Here is a 23,406-nt window from a genome sequence, read left to right on the forward strand (position 1 = left end):
AAAAAATAGCCATTGAGAAAAATAATTCACTTGCTAGGTTTTTTGCACCCTAAAAAGGTAGAAAAATGACTTTTTTGTCAAAATTAGAAAATGTCTAAAACTTGTAGTGGTACATGACGAGGTCCATCTTCGTCTCCCTCAATGTCACACAAGAGAAGAAGCGAATTCTTAACGTCGAGAGAGAGAGAGAGAGAGAGAGAGAGAGAGAGAGCTCAGCCCTGCCTCGCGCACAGAGAGAAGTACCCCTGCCTCACCGGGTGCAATTGAGAGGAGCGAGTGAGCATGGAAGAAAATTCTTCCTGATTACCACCTTTCTTTTTAACTGTCGGCAGACATACTACTTGTTTGGAATTGAGAGCGATAAGCTCAAACCTCCTCTAATTATGAGATGTATTCGTCTTAAGGATTTGAACAGTTGTATTTGAGATTAGGTTGAAGATGCAAACTACAAAGTACGTCACATTGTTACAGTGATATTAAAAACATTTATATGGAAATGCTGTTTGGAACCCCTCGGAAGGTCAGCCCTGGTCCAGCAGAGGAAGGGGCAAGGAGGGTGTAGGGCAGGTTAGCAGGCCCTACACGATGATGATGCAAAGATTCGTCCGCATTGCGACATTCAATGGAAGTCTCCACCTCTGCCAGATTGCGGCGAAACGTCTCCAAGACAGTAATAGCACGGGCGTCGCATGTCCACTGTGCATCTTTCCGCTCACCCAAGTATTCCTCTTCGCTCATATGCTGGGCTAGGATCTCCAGAATGGCCATTGCAAATGTTGTGGCCCCTTGTGAGGGGACAGTATCCAGGAAGAAATGCCGAGGGTCTGCCAACAGTGACTCATACTCTGGTGTCCCTTCCTCTGGGATGAGAAGTCTGGCCATGCAAGGATGGTTGGGCATATACCCACCATATGCATATTGACCAAAGTTGACAGCAGCATGAAGAGCTGAAGCCATCCATATAAGAGTTGACATGACTTGAATCACATCCTCTACCTTGGTCATCCTACTCCACCATTCCGCCTCGGCATGATCGCCATGCCCCACCTTCACCACCTCCTCCCACCACCGTTGCAGCTCAATATCATCCTGCACTAGCTTATCATCCTTGTAATAAAGTTTCACATAATCCTCCACCCACTGCTCTATTGCACCCCACAGTTCCAGCCCATCCACCGCATAAGGATAGTTCTCGATGGTGAGCCGCACACCATGCTTAGCGGAGGAATCTTCCACGGCCATGCCCCTGCATAAAAGGTTCAATAGTGTTAGAAGTGCTCAAATGTGTTCAATCACTCTCCCTGCAAAAAAAGTTAGCTTGAGGTACAATTGCAAGTGCCCCCAGGGGATCAAGCATGGGTACATTACAGGCCACCTTGACCACTAGGCTACACCTGCAACCATTTGACGAAAAACACCACCAGAGGAATAGTAGCAGAATCTCCCATTTGATGAGTTGAAGCTCTCAAACTGTCTATTGCCAGAGGAGATAGCACCTGAGGCATAACTGTAGGCATCATGAATTGTTGCATGACCACTCTGATTTTCCAACACACCTTTTTAGTAAGTCCTTTGGCAGAGCCTCTTCATCAAACTGCCAACTTTTGTAAGCGGCAGAGGAAACCTCCATGCAGTATTTCCCCGGCGTATAATGAGACTCAATTTTTCCTCCCGCATTGATTAAGGAAGATCTTGCAAGAGCATTGATGTGCATGGTGTCTTTAAAATGGGGAGACAGCAACACATGAAGGGGATGCATGGCACTCAATTGTCTGCGTGTGGCAATCACAAAAGGCTCGACACACGCATGTGTGCGTAACCTACAAAGAGAATATTTATCAGCATGATAGAGACATTGGATTCAACATAACAGGGACAAAATTGGGTTTGACATGGAAATGCATGCGGGCTACATTGCTCACCAATGGCTCACAAGTTGATGGTAGCCAGTATCAATGATGGCCACATGTATCTTGGCAAGGCGCCACAACCACAGATGATCATTGGGTGTGAAAACTCTGCTGTTGGCTTTCTCACCCTTTTGCACGGGAGGGAGCGTAGCCTCGATTGCGATGGGTAGGAGTGTGCCAGCTTTGTTCAAGTAGAAAATCGTCCGCGAGGCGTAAGCCTTCCCTATTCCCAGGTCATTGATTCTGCTGATAAATGGCATCAATGCATCATGGTAGTCTAGAATGTAGAGTCGCTTATGTTCCAATGCCTGCATGAATTGCAGCACTAGGTGTTGAGGAAAGACACATGGTCTCTTGTTTTGAAAATAACAGACACAACAAATGCTTTAATCAAAGTTTACAGTAGAAGTATACCTTAATGGAAGTGAGAGAAACACACACAATACAAATGACCAAATGAAAGTAAGAAAAACCCACATACATGATACATATGACCAGTTAATCAACATTTACACCTTTTTCACTGACAATCCTTCAAGCAGTGGCTCAATGTGATGAAAAGTGATTGAGGATGTAGGCTGCCCGTAAATTTCAGGATCCAAGCTACTACTCTTGGGAGGGAAATCCTGGCCAAGAAAATACATAGGCAAATAAAGAGTGAGAAGGCATCATAAAGCATGTGCATGATTCTCAACAAAATATAAAAGTACCTTGAGACACTGGATTACCACCGGATTGATTCCAACGAGGCGTTGCCGTCCAAATTCATGGTCTGTCTTCCAAGCCTCCTTGTTTGCTACAAGCATAATAACACACATGGATCACGAGAAGCAGATTGTCATTTAACACAATATTAATGTTTACCAGGCTCTTGCCACTTAGAATACACTCAGCGTTCACTTGTATGAGGAGGATCCCGGTAAGACTCTGGAAAAGCACACTCTAAGCTCCACCCAACCAACCCCTATATAGCCGGCCCATGCCACTATATAAAGGAACCCTAGCTATACATAGTGTGCATTCTTGGAATAGAGAACTCCCTAGTCCATGTTCCCATAGGACCCTTGTCCTAGAAACAACAAAAGCATGAATCCTTATGTCTTTACTCATCCAAAAAACCTCCAATGCGCCAAAACAGGGCAAATTAAGTGTTCTCACAGCTATAATGCCCAAATTGGTGTTCACTTGGTTCTGATCTATTTGAAAACTTAAAGCATCAAGCTGTCAAGGATACTTTCCTCTTTAGAAGTATTACTAGCAAAAAACTTGCTTCATGTGTTTGTGTATTTGTGAACAGAAATCCTAGCTTTACCTTGGACTCTTTTGGAGCACAATGTTGATCTATATAAAAAGCAAACCACAAATATCTCCTATACTGTTGCAATGTCCATCAAAAGATTACCTTCAACCACTCCGGGTGGTGGAAACTCGAGAGGTGTCCCGTCTGTGGGCTTTCTAATGACAGGAGTAGCAGTGCTGCCATATGTAGCTTGGAGGTCTCCCACATACAAGTCATGAATTTGCTCTAGAGCCTCAAAGGATCGATCGTCCATTATCAAGCTCTCCAATGTGGAGATCACATTGTGACCCAAACTCCGGGCACCTGCCCCTATGAACTGCATTTTCTTGCTTGCACTAAACCTGTCATCACGTGGCACGTACGTGCCATCAAAACTTGTTTCCGGTGACTCCGAGAGGGGGTCTGCACATTACAGAATCATATTATAAATAGCTGCTGTTGGGATAGAATAGTAAGGGAATTCTCACAGCTTCATGATCAGATTAAGGAGTTCTCTCTTGCAACCTAAAGCAAAATGGTTTGGTTGCTTAGAAAGCATCAAATTACACCATGCAAATGATATGCTATGATCACATTTTATTCACATGGGACTAGTTTTTTAACTATCAGAATAACGGCACTTGCTGCTCGCCACAATTCAAATTCCCAACCTCGCAGACCTTAAAGAAGCTTTCATGGTACCAGCCTACCAGCTTTTGTGTGTGTTCGGCCGGTTCTGCATCGACGAGGATAGGGATATTGAGAGGATCCGCCGAGAATCGGCCTTGCAAGATCAGGACTGCTATCTGGATTGCTCAGATCATGGTACACATCATAGTCATAAACACGTTGCCCGTGTACTCTCTGCCCCTTCCCATCACCTCGCAGGGCCAAGAGTTCGTCATCACGCAGCTTTAAGATTGCTGGAGGGGTCTCACTTGGAAGCAAAGGCTGCAGTGTACAATTTTGATACTGTAAGTACGGCATGCCTCCATGTCAATTCATTATTGAGTCTTGCCAACATTAATAAAAAAGTTCCGAATTAATCCACATCTACAATCAGATGCATAGTTTCACTAATTGACCCATAAAAGTATATCCAGTTAACCATAAATCAAGCATCAGTGTACCGACTGTCACAAATGTGCAGATTTATGAGCATTATCTTGTATTAAAGCTTGAACTTCTGACACCAAGTTATAAATGCATAGCCATGGCAGCATGAAACCGGGAAACCTTACTAGCATAACATTGTGAAACTTACAGTAGCAATTACTTCATCATTCAGAAAGCAACAATGAGAGATTGAATCCTAAGCTCTAGCATATATATAAACCTGGTTAGAAAAGAACACTCGAGGCTTGCCAAAGTACAAGCGTGTGTGGTTAATCCATGTGTGGCATGGAAAATAAACTGTAGAGCTGTCCTGCAAAGTCAAAGTGATGGATTTGATATAAAACTCGTTAGAGTAGAAGCTCTCGAGCAGGATAGCAGCAGGCTTCCCAAAGTCCTCATCCACTTTGAATGAGATGGTAAGCAAAGAGTCAGGACCCTCATCCTTACTTCCCCACAACCTTAGCTTCGACACTGCGCTCACCTTTCCCGTATCTGTGTCTGCACCTCACAGAAGAGAAATATCATCCCTCATAGGAGCATGACAATAATAATGTGAAGACATGTGCATTCTCGACGAGATCATGTTGTCGGTGCAAACTAGATGCCAACCTCAGCTGCAATCACATTATGTATGCTTAGGACATATGCCACTACAAGTTTCAGACTTTTTTCCATCGCCAGCAAAAACGAAATTTGGACCCACTGTGTGAGAAACGCATTTTTCGCACGTGAAAAACTTGCATGTGCGTAGACAGTACTGCCATGCAAATTAAAATCTGAGTATGCCGTCCATGCGCATGCATTAGTGCTAAGGGACTGAATCTGCATCTCTATTTAGGCTATGAGATCATGGTGTCATGCAGGTGGGAACAAAGAGATGCCAATCTCAGCACACATAATACTGTATGCTCGACCGGACACATCTTACATGCACGCTGCTAGAATGTGCCATTCTAAATTTGAGTATGCTGTCCATGCAGGCGTATTGGTGCTAATGGAGTGGATATGCATCTCTGTGTGTGTGTGTCTGTGAGGTGCATGCTCAAACAAAAGAGCCTGCTTTTCTGCATCTCAGCCGTAGCTATCCAATGTGTGGATGTGTCAATGGGGGAAAATGCTAAATAGCAAACCATGCAATGCACATGCCTGGATCAACCACTTCACTGACGAGCTGGAGGTTCACTGAGTTTGCAAAGAGGTCATTGAACATATGGGTTACAATCTCAAGGAGGTTCTCATTGAGGTATCTGACAGTGCACTTGATGACATGAGTGTTCTTCATGGTGGGGGAGGAGTCAGAGCAGCTTTTAAATAAGTATAGCTTGCAGAAGATCAATGTCGAGAAGAAGATGAGGAGTTTTGGAGCCCAATATATAACAATATTGAGCATCATATCATTTTCCTGCATTAAAGAATATATAACAAGATAAATTAGAGGAGGAAGAAGAGATGATCAAGGCCGAATGAAGTAAAGCAAAAGCTGAGCTTTGGACTTACAATGCAGTGAGCATCATCATCTTAATCATATCACTAGGATTGAGATTTTCCTGCAGAAGAATTATGTAAGTAACAAGCTGAAGAAGAAGAAGAAGAAGAAGAAGAAGAAGGAGAGATGATGGAGGCAAGTAAAGCAAAAGCTGAGCTGGTGTATATAAGAACTATGAATTCAAGATATGTACAAATTATAAGCTGGTGACCGCACTGACCGGCACATGCACATGTCCTAAAACAATGATCAGAGTATGAGCTGGTGCACTATTTGATTCTTTTTAAAAACCTTCATTTGTCACATGGACCTTCGCCTTGCCCTAATCAACAAAAGCAGTACAGCATGCGCAGATCAGACAGCATATGCATCGTCATTTGTGACCCCTCTGATGAGCCCTCTTTCTCTCTCAAATGGGAAATAAAATACATATCAAAGAACCCATTTTTGCTTTTGCTTTTATCAGCAAAAAACAGTAAACAGAGACACCGTCGTTCGTGACCCCTCTCTCTCTCTCTCTCTCTCTCACCTTGGTATTGTTATCTCTCTCTTCGTCTCTCTATCGGAATCGCAGACGAACACACGCGCGCGCGGAAAATAGAAAATAAAATTCAGATCACATGGATGCAACATCTAATTGTCCAAATCAATCTCTCTCTCTCTGTCTGTGTCTCTCTCTCTCTCTCTCACACACAAAATAGGAAATAAACTACAGATCAAAGAACCCATTTGTGCTGTGCTTTATCAATATGAAGCTATATCTTGTCCAAATACACGGCGGCAATGGTGGGTCGTACTCGAGAGGGAAATGGTAATTGTATTATTGGGGCGATGGGTCAGGGAAGAGTTGATTTTGATTTTATCTAGAGGAGGGACTCAGAGAGAGAGAGAGAGAGAGAGAGAGAGAGAGAGTCTCTCAGTCGGAGAGACATCGTCTGCAATTTTTTATTGTGAATTGGTGGGAATCGAGGTTCAAAAAAACTGGAAGATACAGTGATACTAATGGTAAAGCCCCTTTTGCCGAGAAAACGATAAAATTTGGGTGCAAGTTGCTCAATTGAGGGTATGTACTAGGTCTATGTAGTCTTCCCACGTGGTTTGCAAATTGTCACTCCTCTTTTCTAGGCGACTCACGTCGTGAAACAATCCCAATGACTCCCCACATAGTTAATTAGAGCTGAGTCGCACCTCTGACGAGTGGGGGGAGTGGGGTGAACGGGTTTGCCACTAATAGAATATCCTGGTTCTTCTCCTGAAATGTCGAAACCCTGCAATAGTTCTACTAGCACGACGAAAAAGCAAGGGGCTACGCTATTTTTTTGTTGGATCTGTTACCTCCTTCATTCTCGTAGGTAACAGGAGTCAGCTCAGCTGATTCTTCTCAGTGACAACAACACGTGCAATCTCCTCCCCTTGGGTGCGACCTGCTTCACGGTGAATGCGTCCCTCAGACCTGCTGCCCCCGCTAGCACTAGGTGCGACTCAGCTCTTAGAGACCTCCACAAAATGATGGCACCTAAGTGTTAGGCTGGGATACACACTCAAACTCTGCCTGCCCATCACTTTTGCAGGCGGGCAAGCCGTTGTTACACACTGAAAACATCGCATTCTTCAAATGTGGTGATTTTATCAGCTTTGATCCGCAACATATTGACTCGACACTCCTTGCAAGAAGCGCTGTCAGCAACTGGTTCCCTGCCCAGGCTTGAGCAGAGAGTCTTGGCAGCCCACACTCTTGTCCGTAGCCCGTTTTGTGTTGCGAATCATTTTGTTCCAACTGGATTCCATGTCTCCACGCCCAAGCTCCGGTGGAAGGTGTGTAAGCAACCTTAGAGCGTAATCGCACGTTGGGAAGGCAAAGTTTGGAGTGACAAATGCGCTCTTGGTTTAAGAGAAGAGAGAGAGAGAGAGAGAGAGAGAGAGAGAGAGAGAGAGAGAGAGAGAGAGAGAGAGAGAGAGAGAGAGAGAGAGAGAGAGAGAGAGAGAGAGAGAGAGAGAGAGAGAGAGAGAGGCAAAGTTAACGTAACTCTGCCAATTTTGGCAGAGTGGCAAACCTTAGGCTTCATTTGTAGCTACAAGACAAAGAGCACATGGCGAAACGTTGCCACAACTCCTGTGCAAAGCCTACCTTACACGGTCTAAAATGTCCTGGATTGTGCAGGTCTGATGTTCGGGTTCACATATCCACACACAAGCAATGCCAACTTGAGCATTTGACGAGTTGATTGCATCACACTTTGGGTGTTGATGGGCCACCATGCTCAAGACTATCCAAAGATGGCATCGCATTTCCATGTGCATGATGTCTATCCATCATCCTATTTGACTTTATCTATCCCCGATGGCGCACACAAATTAACATACCTCTAGGTAGAAGAAGGCACCCGATAGGCCCTCCACGTTGAAGGATTGTTCAATGAACAGACAACCCTTACAATTTCAAGCACAAGGCCCATACGTCCTAGAAGCAAACGTTCAACTAAATTGCCGATTGACCACACTAAACTTGCCATGAAGATACTAAGGAACCTGCTATAGCCTACGACACAATGAAATAGTGGGTCCCTATCAAAAATGCAGGGCTATGCTTCAAACTTTTTGCAACGGCACCCTTCAAAAGCGAAAATATCTATGGGGATGTAGCTTAGCTGATTAAGGGCCCTCAATTTGTGCCGTTTAGCGTATGGAGGAGCTAGCTTCTAAGCATACCAATAGCTTGTTAATGCCCATCTATACATTGTTGCCCTTTCTTAACACTCGTAACACTTTGGATAAGTACATTCTATGTATGTGATTTTTGGCCTGCGGAAGGCCATAGGGTTTTAGGTGCAAACTTGTTGCAAAGCTCAGGCCGTTCGATATTGTTTCTGGATGATTGCCACGTGTTACTAGGTTTACTAAAGGTTCATTTGACACAATCTGCAAACCCTTTTCGTGCTGCGTCTCGTCCCTTTTTGCCCTGCTCCTACCAGAAAAGGTGGCGCGTGCAGCGGGTGCCGTCCTTCCAAGAAGGTGGCACGCAACAGGTATGATCTTTTCGTGCTGCTCTTGCCAGAGCACTAAGAGGTGTTTGATGTGCAGTTTTGTTGTTTAATGCCGAAGGTGGGGTTTTCAAGATTGTTGAAGGCGACTGCATTCAATGGCGTCGTTGTGCAGGCTCAGGTGGCGAGGACGTGGCACCAAGAGGTGTTTGATACGCAGTCCTGTTCGTTTAATCCTGAAGGCGGGGTTTTCAAGATTTTTGAAGGCGACTGCATTCAATGGTGTTGTTGTGCAGGCTCAGGTGACGAGCACTACTCGTGTTGTTCTTTATGCTACAGTGTACGTGTTGAAAGGCACGCGGGATGTAATGCTTAGAAGAATCCATGTGCTTATTGTAGCTTATATAAGAGGCCAGAAAGGCCAGAAAAATGCAGTGTAACAAGCCCTTGTCTCAGCTGGTTATCATTATACTGTGTCATGCTTTTATAGATGTAGCAGCAAGTCTATAGATTTGTTTTAATGTTTGAGCTTTTGAGCTACATTATATAGTGGAAGATTCTCTCTCTGTCCTGCTTTTGTACATGTGCCAGCAAGTCTCAATCTTTGTTTTGACGTTTGAGCTTTGACCTATCATTTTTTGGTGAAAGATTCTCTCTTGCTATTCAATTTGTATGTGTTGATATGTTGCAATTCCAAATTTAAATCAATCGAGTCACCATATGCAAACCAATGTTTTCTTCTACCAAATGTTGTTGAGGAAGTTGTTGTCGCTTGTGAGGAGTTGAAATTTGTTGAGTGTCTGTTGTAGATTAGTTTGAGGGTTTGTGTGTTGTGCCTTAAAGTAGCTGCATCAACATTTGTTTGGAGATCCTCTTTATCATGGCATCTAATGGTGGCATTGCTGGTGGTGGTGAAGGGAGTGCAAGCAATTCCTCACCCAGCGACGGTGAGAGCATGGACTTCTCTGGAGGTTTGTTTCTCTCGCTCGTCGACAGTTTCTTGTATGCTTATGTATGGCAACAATTGATTTACTTGCTCTATGCTGGTGTTGTTTTTGATTGTCGCTCCTGGTTTCTTCTTTCTTGCGAGCGATGCACTCGAAAACGTTTGTTGTGCTGGTGTTGTTCTCTCGGCATGGTGCTTGCTTTTTGTTCTGCTTGCAAGTGATGTACTCGTGACTGTTGCAGTGACATCATTTCATTCGCTGCTTTTTTGAGACGGTCCTGCCTACAGTGGCCTAGTGTTGCTCCATTTGCTTCTGTTGCATTAGGAGCACTACTGATTGAGTTGGTTGTATTCTCCCTTGGCGGCTAGGTTTGGCATGTGTTGACTCTGTTTTTGAGCTTAAATGCGTGTTCGATCATTGCCTCGTCAATGGTCTCTTGCAATGCTTACCTGTGGTGGTAATTGAATTACTTACTCTATACTATTGTTGTTTTTTTATTGCAAGTCCTGGTTTCTTTCTACTTGTGTGCGACGCACTCGAGAACATTGCCTTATGCTCGTATTGTCATCCTAGCTCCGTGGTGCTGGTTTTTTCACTGTTCTCGATTATGATGCAATCAAGATGTTGGCTGTGACTATTGTTTTTTTATTGCTGGTCCTGATTTCTTTCTACTTCCATGCGATGCACTCAAGAACACTGACTTATGCTGGTATTGTCGTCCTGGATCCTGGTGCTGGTTTTTTCCCCGCTCTGCAGGTGATGCTATTGTTGTTTTTTGATTGCTGGTTCTGGTTTTTTCTACTTGTGTGCGACACACTCGAGAACATTGACTTGTGCTGGTGTTGTCCTCCTAGCTCCTAGTGCTGGTTTTTTCCTTGCTGCAGGTGATGCAATCGAGATGTTGCCTGTGACTGTTGTTTTTTGATTGCTGGTCCTGGTTTCTTTTTGCTTCCGTGTGATGCACTCGAGAACATTGCCTTGTGTTGGTATTGTCGTCTTAGCTCTTGGTGCTAGTTTTTTCCTATTGTTGTTGCAAGTGATGGAATCGAGATGTTGGCTGTGACATTGTTCCCTGTTTTTTGTGAGGTAGTCCTGCCTGCCATGCTTGAGTGTTGTTCGCTTGCTTCTGTCACATTAGGAGAACCATTGACTGGGCTATTTTTTTCCCTCTCTGCAACCAGCTTTGGCATGTAGTGATGTTGTGTTTCAATTGAAATGTGCACTCGAGGAATGCTTTTTCTCCTTCGCAAACCTACTGTTGCACAACATTATTTTGCAGGTTTTGTTCTTGAGCTGAAGCGTGCAGGTTGTTATCTTCGATTGATGGGTGTAGCCAAGGCTTGGCGTGCATGGTGGGGAAGTGTCTTGCTAGTCTGCTGCATTATGGTGATGTGTGTAGGAGCCAGCTTGCTTTGCTTGCCGTTGTGGAGTGGCATCTTCTGACTGGTTGAGCCTGTTTTCGGCGTCAGGTATCCTTGTTCCAAGCCTACACAGTTAGTACTCTGGTCCCACGTCCAACGGGTAGCATGGTTGTCGCAAGCTGATTCAGCTCATTGACCATCGTCTACCTTATGTGTCAGCTGGTCCTTTCAAGGAATATTATCCATGTGCCAGATCTGGAGCATTACTCTGCATTTTTTGTTACGATTCCTGCTTGGGGTTGTTTGCACAAGGTCTGTTATGCGGGATTTCCCATGCTCACTCCCATGTTTTGGTTATGCTCTTACTATCTTGTACTTTCCAGCAGGCAGTCAGCTAGTGCCCTTGGTTTTTGTCACTTGGGATTCCGCCTGGCATCCCGGCGTGCTGCCGCAAGCTTCTCCGGATCCTCTCAAGAGCTTCGTTTCTGCGGCTCATTCTTCCTTGTCTTTTCCGAGTGTCTTGCATGTTGGACGTTTTTAACGTCCTCTTTGCTCTGCTCAACTAGTCAATGCTATGCTTAATTAGACGCTTCCTTTTCTTGTCCTCTTGCAGAGCTGCGCAGGTTCATTGAGTCTCCTCCATGTCCTACAAGCACACGTTCATCGCAGCTGGTGATGCCGAGCTCTGATGGGTCGCCCCCAAGTCCCCGAGCTTTGAGGAAACCGTAGCTAGGAAGAGATGTAGGTGTGCCTTGCTTCAAGGAAGCCCTACTAGCCATCCCGCTAGTAGTGCAGGTATGGTCAGCGTGCACATTCATTCTTTGTGGAATAGGCTTGGTGTGTCTGCGATGTTCTCTGTTGCAATGCACTCTTGAGTGTTGAGCTGCATTAAGATGGTGCTCTACTTTTTTTTGTAGGAAAAGGATACTCTCCACTAGGGGAGGAGTGCGCACAAGCACCGTCTTCGTCTCAACAGCAACTTCCTTGCCCAGCTCGCGACTAAAGCAAAGTTGTAGCCTCATTTTTTGAAACTGGCCAATCTTTAGCTGCTCACAATATCTTGGAATGTGGCAAGCTACTGGACAAAGGGAAAAGCCTGATAGTCAAGGAAACCTTGCCGCTATTCATGATTAGCGATATAGATGAGGGTAGTAAACCTTTCTCCATAGAGTAAAAAATCTTGAATTGGTACGGCACATACCGTTCCATCTCCCTTGGGCAAAAGAAAAATGCACGCTACTTCAAGTTCGACATCGTCGATGCCGATTGCACCGACACGATCACGGTCGTCGTTGTGGATCCCTTCATTGAGAGCTACACCAAGGAGCTCAAGATCGGCTTGTTCGTCAGGATTGATTGTCCTCTTGTGAGAGCTAAAAACCATAATGATGTTGGCTCAGCTTCGTTCTCCTTGCATGTCGATGCATCGACAACCATTCGACCTTGTGACCCATTCCATGTTTCTTTAGCTTTCTATCCTAAGACAAAGATAAGCACATTTCTTGCTAACGCTGCAATTTCTGAGACTACTAGCCCACGTGTGCCCTTGACGACACTGGCGTTTGTTGTCTTGCAAAGTGGTAATTTCCATGAGAGAATTGGCACTACATTCGGGGATTTGGTTGTTGCCGATGGCCTGACCCCAGACGACAAAGCAGTTGTACGTATCAGAAGCATTGGCTTCAATGTTCCTTTCTTTCTATGTTGACAAACCTTTTGTTATATGTAGGTGAGCTTTGTCAACTCTTGAAATCATGACTACGATCAAGTCATGGCGCAGATGGCTAGGGAGGACATTGTATGTTTGTGGCTAGGAATATTGGCCTCTTTGTTGTCACAGTGCGCACATTGTCTGTTCTAGACGTCACAACTTTGGTCCCCGTACGAGGATCACGCTTAAAACAAGAATTGACCACAGCATTTCATAGACAGTGTGAGATTCTCGGCTACAATAGAGAGGTGACTTTGCATGCTTTGTAGTCAACTAGATAAAGACATCTTTAGTGGTCTTTACACGTTTGTTTTTTTTTGTAGGTTGTGGGGACTTTGCGCTTTGTGAACTTCAATAGAGCTCTCTTGCATTCCCAGTGCTCAGTTTGTGACTCACCGAAGGTGAAGAAGGTTGAAGGCCGACTGCGTTGTTAGCTTTGCGATAAAGATCACGTCGTCAACCCGACTCTCAGACTAGAGGCACAAATCGGAAGCAGCATTGACAGACGTGTTGTGGCGGTTCAAGTGTCAGGGTCTATGGTGGATCGCTTTCTGGCCTTGCCAAGGAGCTTTAAGGAGGTGTACATGGAGAGCATTCCAGAGGCGAGAGATATTTTATCGACATCTGTTGTCGAGGGTGTGTTCAAAATTGGCACAAATGGTTCTATGATATCTTTCACTCCTCTGTTGGAAACCTAGATGCTTTAAGAGCATGGTTTCCGTAGCTTTTGGCCTTTCACCACAAATAACTATGCTTCCTTACCTAGACCCCTCTACAATCGATGAACTAAATTTTGGCTTTTCCATTGTATATCGAGTTTCATAAGAAAATGGTATCCTACTTTTGAGCCTTGTTGTCGTGGTGTCTCTCCATAACTCGCTTTCTACTCTTCCTTCCTCTCCATATTTTCAACCTTCCAAAGCACAGACTCTCTCTCTCTCTCTCTCTCTCTCTCTCTCTCTCTCTCTCTCTCTCTCTCTCTCTCTCTCTCTCTCTCTCTCTCTCTCTCTCTCTCTAACACACACACAAACAAACACACAAGACGGCTGAATATTTACAATCTTTGCATGCCTTTGCAATGACTCACTTGCCCGAACGTGATGTCGATACCATTTTTACGGCACAGTTTCCGAACAATTCATACATCTTTCTTGCTCTACACCATCTCCAAAACTCAACAGGTGCACCGCATGACCTTAGATCAAATTTGCTCAACGACTTGTTTGAGAGCTTCTTGCTTGAAAGACATGCTGTCGCGGGTGCATGCCTCTTCTTCCCTACTGATAGGGCCACTAGCGCAATGACAGCCACAGAATTCTCGTCTTTGTATTCAACATGCGCCAATTCACTTGCTCTTAGCCTCGATGTGTTAACGGCCTTTGCTTGCTTTGCGAGATGTAAGTTAAAAGTGTATTTGAAAAGAAATGGGACATTGAGAACAATCATCTTTCGGATGCCATCAAAACCATTTCTTGCAAAGGATTCTGCTCTTTGAAACAAGCAATGGCATCTCATACCTTCCCACCTTCACAACGTGCTCAAGCCGTGCACCTGTTGGATGGAAAGAAGATGAGGTGGCCACTTTGCATCGGCTATCCTTGTTGCATGAGGCTTTGCCTGATGTTGAGGTGGTCCGCATGTTCCAGGCCAAGCACCCACACACGTTGCACACAACCCAGGCTGTGAATTAATGCAAGCTTTCACGCCTGAAGATAGAGAAGGGCTTGGTCACTGGTGCTCAGATACGATGCACCCATGCCAGGTTGAGCAAGCCGATTAAGAGATACAACAAAAACATCAAGGACAAGCCCATTGGGTGTGTGCATGGTTAGGTGGACTAAATACCTATGTCCCGGACATTCCAGTGGTGGAGAGGTAGCTTCTTGCATATCAAAGCAGGAACCAAGAGAAGAGTTATAAATAAAACTTTAAAGTTTCAAAGCGTGGACATTTATGATTAAAATATTCCCACGACCTTTGGCAGTTTCGTAGTTCCATAGTTCCCTCCATGCCCCTGGAGAACTTTCAAACAAAATTAGTCAGATCTCTCTCTCTCTCTCTCTCTCTCTCTCTCTCTCTCTCTACATGCACAGGAGAGTGAGCATTGATAGTGTTGCAGAAACATTTGCACAGAAGCTTCTCTACAAACCAAACACAGAAGGGGAGTTTCTTACAAAGTTGGTAGTCTTGCAGGAGCATTTGCACATAAGATTCTTTTCCATGCAAAGACAAACAGAGAAGGGGAGTTTTGTAGGAGGTTTTGGAGAGAAGACGTTTTTCTTTTGTTTTACAATCGGCAAGTAGCTAGAGCAGTTTTTTGAGCTAAGCACAGAGGGTGTTGGTAGTGAAGCAGGAGGTTTCAAGCAACAAGTACAGCTACGACTACAACTACAACTTATACATTGCAGGAAGAGTGGTCAGCGTGTACTCTTTGCCACATATCAAGAAGACCATGGTGGGAAGATAGCCAGGTCTTGACCTTACAAGCGGTAGGACTTTAACTTCGGTCTACATGGCACCCACATCGAGCGGAGCAGCCTCAAGCATTGGATCAGCATTGGTTCCAGCACCCTTGGGTAATGGGTTTATTGGAGAAATAAACAGGAATGCATCTATGGAAACAACATTGATTGGGACATCGGCAAGTTTTGGAGCAAGGATAATAGATGGAACAGCATGTGTTGAAGCTCCCTCAAGTTTTGGAGCATGTGCAAGCCATGCCAGCATTTGTGAGTGTGCAAAATGTAGAAGGCCTGCTGCCAGTAGTTATGAAGCTCACAGAAAGAGAGAGTATCGTTGCAAGCTCAAGGAAAGTCAGAACCAATATCCATCTCGTCCGATTATTGAAAAACGCCAAGCTATCGCAAAGCGTATTGTCACATGTTTCAAACAGCACACAAGAGGCCTTGACAACGAGACAAAGGAATCCATCATGAAGGATGTGCTGAATGATGGTTGCATGCGTGGGCTCAAAATTGAGACGTGAGAGAATCCAGTGCTGGTGGGTTTCAGGGACACTCTTTCCACCATCAAGAAACCCAGGAGAAAGAACTATTTCTTAAGAGGGTGACTATCGTGATCGCCATGAGAGCACCGGCCCCAAACATTTTATGCAGTTTCAAAACTTCTCTCACAATCTCTCTCTCTCTCTCTCTCTCTCTCTCTCTCTCTCTCTCTCTCTCTCTCTCTCTCTCTCTCTTCGCGGAAAAGAAGGTGGGCAAAAACTGTAACATAAAACTACACCGTAACGGCTGAAAACCCAAACACAAGGCTGAAAATCACCGAGGTAAAACCCTTGAAATATTATATCACAGAAAAACCCCAAGGGGACGAGCCTCAGTGAGAACAGAAAAGACATAGGATTAGGATTATGGATCTACAACAGGAGCTTTTGGTAAGCAGTAGGAAGAACGAACATCCAAGAAGAGGATTAAAGTCTTCAGATGTTGGTTCCCAGAATGAGGCACAAAGCCTCATCATCAAACTCCAACCACGAATCAATTAAAAAATTGAAACTGTAAAACCAACATCCTCTCTCTCCCCCCCCCCTCCCTCTCTCTCTCTCTCTCTCTCTCTCTCTCTCTCTCTCTCTCTCTCTCTCTCTCTCTCTCTCTCTCTCTCTCTCTCTCTCTCTCTCTCTCTCTCTCCCTTTCATTTCTCTCTCTATCTCTCCCATGCACACAATCTTCTATTTCAAAATTGTCATGAGTATGAATCATGAGTCAGAGGGGGTAGCTACCATGATACAACAGGTAGCTACCATGTAGAAACAGGTAGTTATCAGAAAGAAATAGATAGCTGCCACATAGAGCTACCATGCAGATAAAGCTAGCTACCATGCTAATACTAGATAGCTACCAGTCATGAGCAGCTAGCTACCATGCTGAAAATAGATAGCTACCAGTAATAAGAAGCTAGCTACCATGCAAAAAACAGATAACTACCAATCTTACACAGGCAGCTACCATGCAAAAATAGATAGCTACCAGTCAAGAATAGGCAACTACCATGCAGAAAACAGAGCTAGCATTCATAAACACGCATCTACCATGCAAAAATAGAAATCTACCATACAACAAGATTTACAATGGTGGCATTTGCAAGGAGGAGACAACACAGTTGACTAAGCTTTAAAAATTTCAACTCAATTACAAATGACTTGAAGTACCGCACAAATGCCAAGAAGTATGAGATATCCAGTTGAGTATGAAGCCAGTTATTACAGATTCAAGAAGGTTGATATAAATAGGTCAATGATACAAAAAGGGGTTATCAACTCCCATTGGCTGTTTACACAAGTACATAGGCCCAAACCTAATTTTGGTCTCTTACGATCGAGTCGCTTTTCTCTGTGACCAATATTTGATAACATATTGAGAAACCTGGTCCTTCTCATTTGATCTTGAGGCGGTCCGGGGCGGGCAACAAGAAGAGCGGCCTCTAAACACCCTTCGAGGCTCCCATGCTGCTCAAATGGAGCTGGGGCAAGCACAATCAGAGACAACAACAACCCACAGCCAGAAACCAAACAAGAAAAGGGACACCACCTAGTTGTAGATGCGAACTAGGACGCACGTGATATCTCCTTGTACTCAAACTCACAAAGAGAGGGGAATGCAAGATAGCCACACACACCAAACACAAACATTCACCACGCCAGAGAGAGGTAAGAGCACAAATCAACTTGAGTTACTCAGTCTTAGCCTTAAAGGCTAGATGCACACAAAGCTTGATGAGAAATAGAGAGACAACACAAAACTTGACCTTGTTGCCAATACACAAATTGTCTTAGGGTCATGGGAGCCCTCTCACTGAGCACCCTCTTACAATTTACTTTTTAGGCAAACAATTCAACAAGCCCTCAAACCATCAAGCATGAAATAACACAACAGACTTCAAGGAAAATATACCTTCAACCACCTGATGAGCCAATTTATCAAGTCAATTTGGAAAGAAGAGTCGTAGTTGCAGCATACAATTGCACCCAAAACTATGAATCTTATTTATGGACAAGAGTAGGCTACAAGTGTGATGCAGAGTATGGTATCACTCCACTCCTCTAGATGGCATAACTAACTTCAAGCTTCTCCATGCACCTATGGGTAGTGATGGAATAGAGCACTCACAATGCACACACTCTACACAACTAGGCTTGAAGAGTGGTGTGTTATGTGTTGAGAATGGTGTGGTGTAGTGTGATCATGTGATCTACAAGGGAGAGAAGGGCTCTATTTATAGGTTTTAGAAGCCCCGATTAGGATTAGACCTAATCAAGTTTATTTGAAGAAATCAAAGATTATGAATATTTTATTTTTTTAAATGAGGATGGGTCTCTCTTATCCTTTGAGTCACATGGATGTGGGCTCAAGGGAAGAGAATTATTGAGGATGAAAGGTGAGAGGGATTGAGTGAATAATTTGGGAGTGCCTACTCTAGTAGAGGGTGCATTTTTTTAAATGAGGGTGGGTCTCTCTTATCCTTTGAGTCACATGGATGTGGGCTCAAGGGAAGAGAATTATTGAGGATGAAAGGTGAGAGGGATTGAGTGAATAATTTGGGAGTGCCTACTCTAGTAGAGGGTGCATTTTACAATAAGGTTAGTGGTTAGTAATCACTAAAAAATATTTACAAAATCATTCACCAAATGGTGAGATATATGATGAGAAAAGTTAGAGAAGGGATAAGCTTGTAAAGCAAGGTTGAAGCTTTGGAGAAGTTGACATTCACCTCTTTACAGCACCGATAGAAGAAGCGGTTAGCATGGCGAAGTAGCGCGTGTCGATGAAGCTATGTTATCCTCAAACCTTGGAATATTCATGATAAAAGCCTTCATTTGCAGAGGTTAATCCTGGATTTTTGTTGATTTTTTGAAGTTCTTTACAAAGGTGAAGAGGGTATGGTAATATGGACATATATGTAGAGAGAAAGGGGAGCACCTAGGGGTGTAGAAATGGAGGATGAAGGCTATGGAGGTGTGAGAGAAGTGGCAATGGTGAAGAGGGTGAATTAGGACATGGGAGTTGCAGGTTTGGGAGTGGGAAGGAGAGGGAGGAGTGTGTAAGAGTGAGTAGGTGTGTGGAAGGGTGAGAGAAATATGAAGATTTTTTGGGTGTATGAGGTGGCAATTTTGAAGTCGGCCATAAATTTCATGTAAAATCGCCCTTGACTTCAAAATTTTTGAAAAAATTATGAAAAATACTTCAGCTCACGAGCTACGTTTTGTCTCTTGGAAGTATCCTCAAATTCGGATCATAAAAAGGTGCCAAAATTCGAGCAAAAAGCTGTCCCTGCAGCACCTAATAAAGCTTGAAGTGGGCCACTATTTGATTCTTTTTCCTTTGTAGTCTTCCAAGTGAGCCCCCCCATACATCAACCATGACCTAATATTGCCAAGGAGCTTGCACACATGTATAGTATAGGATAAGTATCAAATATAATATATACTTGTGGGGTAAGAAGATAGGCTAGCTAGTCATGAAAAATGGACACATGGGATGCATGGTGGAAAAAAATATATAAAATAAAGGAGGAAAATCATGAGGGAAGGGACCCTTAGTTATTCTCTACTTTGAGTAATTCATGGAATTTATTTGAAGATAAAATCTATGTACTTGTGAATATTTAACTGGGAGGGATGAAAAAAATATATGACAGAGCCGATAAGGTTATTGGTGAATTTTTACAATGAAGTCACATAAAGGTTTTTTAAGGCTTGTGTGAGTAGAGCTTAAGGGATAGAATGATAGTAAAATATATATAAGGAATGACACGAGATGGAAGCTAGCATACTTAGGCCTGATAACGCACACCTAGGAATATATATTTATATAAATACATTTTATAAAAAAAAACCCTTTATATTTAGGTCCTTTATTTGATAGAAAATATTTACATGTAAAGAGGACCGTAATATTATAAATTTATTTTTTTGGTCTCCTAGCCCAATGACTCGCTCAATGATTTGATATAAAATAATATGATAAAAACCTAAACACACGCACACTATTTATAATGAAAAAGCGAGCCTAGTCATTGTGCTAGGGTGTTTTTGTGGGGTGAAGTGGCTTCTTAAAATTATTTTATGAGAGCCGAAAAAATGGCTATCAATATCATGTGCATCCTGACATACTGATCAGGATCTTACACACAGTTGCACCCCTTTAGCCACGGCAATAGAGTGTTCGTGAGGTAGCGAGGATCCTGTGATTCGTCATCCGGTTGAAATGTTGGTGGACATATCATTGTTGTATCACTGTTGAGAATATTTTTGTACCGTGTATCGTCCACCATAAGAATCGATGACCCCCTCCAGTCTGGTCTTTTTTTTAAGAGCTCCGATAATCCCTTTACAAAAATTGGTTTTGCTTCGCCGCCTTGCAGCTCTCTGATAATAGTAAGTCTGAAAGGCAATTTGACGCAGTCAGTTTGGCAGAATTGCTCTTTCCAGATTCTGGGGTGCATCCCACTCAGGCAACCCTTAAGTGTAATATTCATGTTTCTGTTAGTTCAGCTGGACCATATGCAAAGGTGAAAGATGTCTGCGCATTTAGGAAGAAATTGAAGCACATCTGGCCTGATTATGCAAAAGGTGACACGGTCACTGCCTCCCTTGAACACTTTTCGATAGAGAAAATCTTTGGTTCTCGGAGGGATCTCTAGATTGGGATATCTTCTCAAGAGAACCCCATTCATGTCTAATACCAGGACTTTTTGAGCAGGACGGGTTGGAGGTGGCGGACCCTCCATCAGCGGATCAGTCACAATGCTAATTGGGAAAGGCATTAGAAAATCCTTCCACCTTTTTGTACAGGAAATTACATCTTGCTGTAACTCTGGCGAATGCACTTCTTTCGGAGGCTCTGGATGCACATCTTGCCCCAGAGGGGAACCTTTCTGAGCATCACCGATAGGGGTGAAGTCTGGAGGGGCCGCTGGGTGCACATGCGTGGATGCCCCGGCAGTAGGATCATGCGATTCATCATTAGACATTGTACCACTCTTCATGTCAGTGCCTTCCTTGCCTGGAAAAATAGCAAAGATTGTATCAGCAGGAGCATCTCCTTTGGTTTTTTTGTTGTGATGGCAAAACCTGTGCGTTGTAAAGTAGACAAGATCTGCAAAACCCCTTTCAATCCTTGGGGCATTAACCATTTCCACTTGTTATAGCCCAAGGGTTTGAGTTCCTCTAAACAAACACAACGCAAGAGTCATAAAGTTGCAATATTAATTTTTTTAAAGAGAAAATGGATCTCACCTCAATGGACAAGGCATCAAAAGACACATGCACCACATCACAAGTCACATAAAAAAACACTTTGACAATGAAAGAGTAACTCCAAATTGATCCAAACGTTCTATTGTTACATTACGAAAGGATTGTGGTACAAAGAAGGATGGTGGTTTGATACAAAAAGGATGGTACAACCAAAAAGGCTCATAGAAGGGTTGGCTATAAAGTATCACTCATGGACACTAGGTAGAGTCTAAGTCAGGCATCTTTTTGCCCGTGTGTTTGCAGCACCTTTTTTGAGTTTTTCTCCACTTACTACACCGATATCCCCATCCACAACCACAGAATCCTTCTCTTTAGCACTCTCTGACCCTTTGGCTGCATCCAACCTTTCATTCTGGTCTCCCCTTGCCCCCTTTGCAGGAGCAGTAACAATTAATAAACACCCTAATCAAGCCATACAGATGCAAACATCTTAGAGACTACCCAGTTATACCTGAAGTCCCTTTGCATTTTTTTGCATTTCTTGCCCTGCAAAAGCCTCTGCAATATTAGAGCTTTTTGAGGAAGATTTCTCTTGGTTCACCGGCATGGATGTCAAGGGTTTGCTAGGATACTGGCTCTTGAAGAGCTCCACTTCTTCCCTGACAAGTGGCGATTCCGCAAGTATTTCATGCACAATGGGGAGCACATCACCATCCATTAATTGGGCTTCTTCTATATCAGGTACATCTGTTTCTGAAACATCCCAAAAATAAACTCTAGGTGCATTGTAAAAAAGAATGATGAGTAAACTTTGTACTAAACAAGTGCTTCGAAGGACCCAAGGAACTGTTGTTACCTTCTAGATTTCAATGTCTCTCTTCCTTATCGGAGAGAACACTGATCATAGCACCCACTTTGATCTCTTTGGAGATCACTTCGGTGTTTAGATCACCCTTTTCAGCATCTGATCAATAGATAGGAAGCTTAGGCAACATTTATTAACAAAACTATACAAATATTGTACGAATGTCCCCGAAGAGAGGGTTACCAAAACTTTCATCTGATTTAATTGAAAGGACCTGCGCCTCATTTTTTTTCTTGGAGGTAGATTCTGCACAAGCATTAGGCAATTTAGGTTATGACAAGCTAACCATCAATGATATAACCTTAAAGATTATGTCCCACCATGCTAGATAACATTGCATGAAAAAGGTAGCTATCCCTAGACTAGTAGCTACCACAATACTAGTGGGTAACAACATTGTGCTGGGGTGCTCAAACCATAGTAGCTACAATTCAGCTAGTACAACATTGGTGCCTAAAGATTGAATGTAAGACACATGATCATGGCAATAAAGTGGTAGTCACCCCCTACCATAGCTACCACCTTTGGAGTAGTTAGCACATAAGCCACTAGCCACCTAGACACCTACTATCCAACCAACAACCAAGTCAGCACTTGTGACTACGCAGGTCTAACTTGGGTGGGGTGGACCACCACCTACCATAGGTACTACCACCTTTGTAGAAGCTACCACATAGTCACTAGCCACCTAGCCACATACTACCCAGCCAGCTAGCAAGTCAGCATTTGTGGTCAGCTAAGACCTACCTAGCTAATATCTAATCTAGAACACCTATACATGGTACCACCTAGCCAACCACATTGCTACCACATGTACAAGAGGTACCACAGTTCTCTTGGAGGGAAACTGCCAGCCATTAAGAAATAGGCACCATAGCTACTGTCTAACAAGGTGGCTACCCTTCATGTCACACTATTAGATGTCTGCCCCAGTAAGCTCCACTTTTGAAGCTAGTACTTGTGGAGATGCAATTATAGGTATCCACTTTTGATATCATGCTCATATGACACCTACAAGTATGCACAGGCCTGAAGTTGTACTGGTAGTAGATTAATTCTACCACAAACACAACTACCTCTATGTTAGGTGCCTACCCATATGCTACCTAGGAAGATGGTAATAACAATGCACATTCTCCGCCACATTCACAGATACCATATGTAAATGATCAAAATGACTTGCTTACCAAACTTTAAGCATCCAAGAGATGTGTCGCCCCTGTTGTCTACAAACATTAATTCCTTGATATTATGTGGGATGAGACGACCACAACTTGTAGCCAAGCATTTTCCCTCTCTGCCAGCAAGGTTGTCAAAACAATATATGTGCTAAGCATGTATGCAGGGGAGTATGAATATCCCTAATGCCTCTTCATCGTACATGAGCAGGCCACATGCACTGCAGCTATCATGCACCTGCGATATCTCAGCATTAGGTGGTGGCACTTTGGGGGTTGGAACCTGCAAATGAACCGGGCTTTTCCTGCGTTGCATGGCGTTTACAAAATCGACACGAGCATTCAGTATGGGGAGAA

The 23,406-nt window shown here is 43.6% G+C and overlaps 1 protein-coding gene and 1 pseudogene across 4 annotated transcripts; one reads left to right on the forward strand and one right to left on the reverse strand.

Moving 5' to 3' along the window:
• Nucleotides 1–363: 363 nt before the first annotated feature.
• On the reverse strand, nucleotides 364–6,339 carry LOC147422420 (linoleate 9S-lipoxygenase-like). 4 transcript variants are annotated; one of them, XM_086502462.1, is made up of 11 exons: nucleotides 6,321–6,339; nucleotides 5,803–5,852; nucleotides 5,452–5,707; nucleotides 4,526–4,803; nucleotides 3,900–4,140; nucleotides 3,313–3,612; nucleotides 2,621–2,706; nucleotides 2,426–2,536; nucleotides 1,923–2,218; nucleotides 1,557–1,820; nucleotides 364–1,246 (listed from the first exon to the last, which is right to left on the reverse strand). In XM_086502462.1, the coding sequence occupies exons 3-11, from the start codon at nucleotides 5,696–5,698 to the stop codon at nucleotides 487–489; spliced, it is 2,583 nt and encodes an 860-aa protein (XP_086358588.1). In that variant the 5' UTR covers nucleotides 5,699–5,707; nucleotides 5,803–5,852; nucleotides 6,321–6,339; the 3' UTR covers nucleotides 364–486. The 4 variants fall into 4 exon arrangements, with proteins under 4 accessions (XP_086358588.1, XP_086358589.1, XP_086358587.1 ...); XM_086502463.1 differs by lacking the exon at nucleotides 6,321–6,339 and adding an exon at nucleotides 6,083–6,099; XM_086502461.1 differs by lacking the exon at nucleotides 6,321–6,339 and adding an exon at nucleotides 6,012–6,029.
• An 8,904-nt stretch (nucleotides 6,340–15,243) lies between these two features.
• LOC147422421 (uncharacterized) lies at nucleotides 15,244–15,777 on the forward strand (annotated as a pseudogene).
• Nucleotides 15,778–23,406: the final 7,629 nt, after the last annotated feature.

The sequence above is a fragment of the Adiantum capillus-veneris genome, chromosome 27 (genome assembly GCF_014529385.1).
Source record: "Adiantum capillus-veneris isolate H3 chromosome 27, ASM1452938v2, whole genome shotgun sequence".
NCBI lineage: Eukaryota > Viridiplantae > Streptophyta > Polypodiopsida > Polypodiales > Pteridaceae > Adiantum > Adiantum capillus-veneris.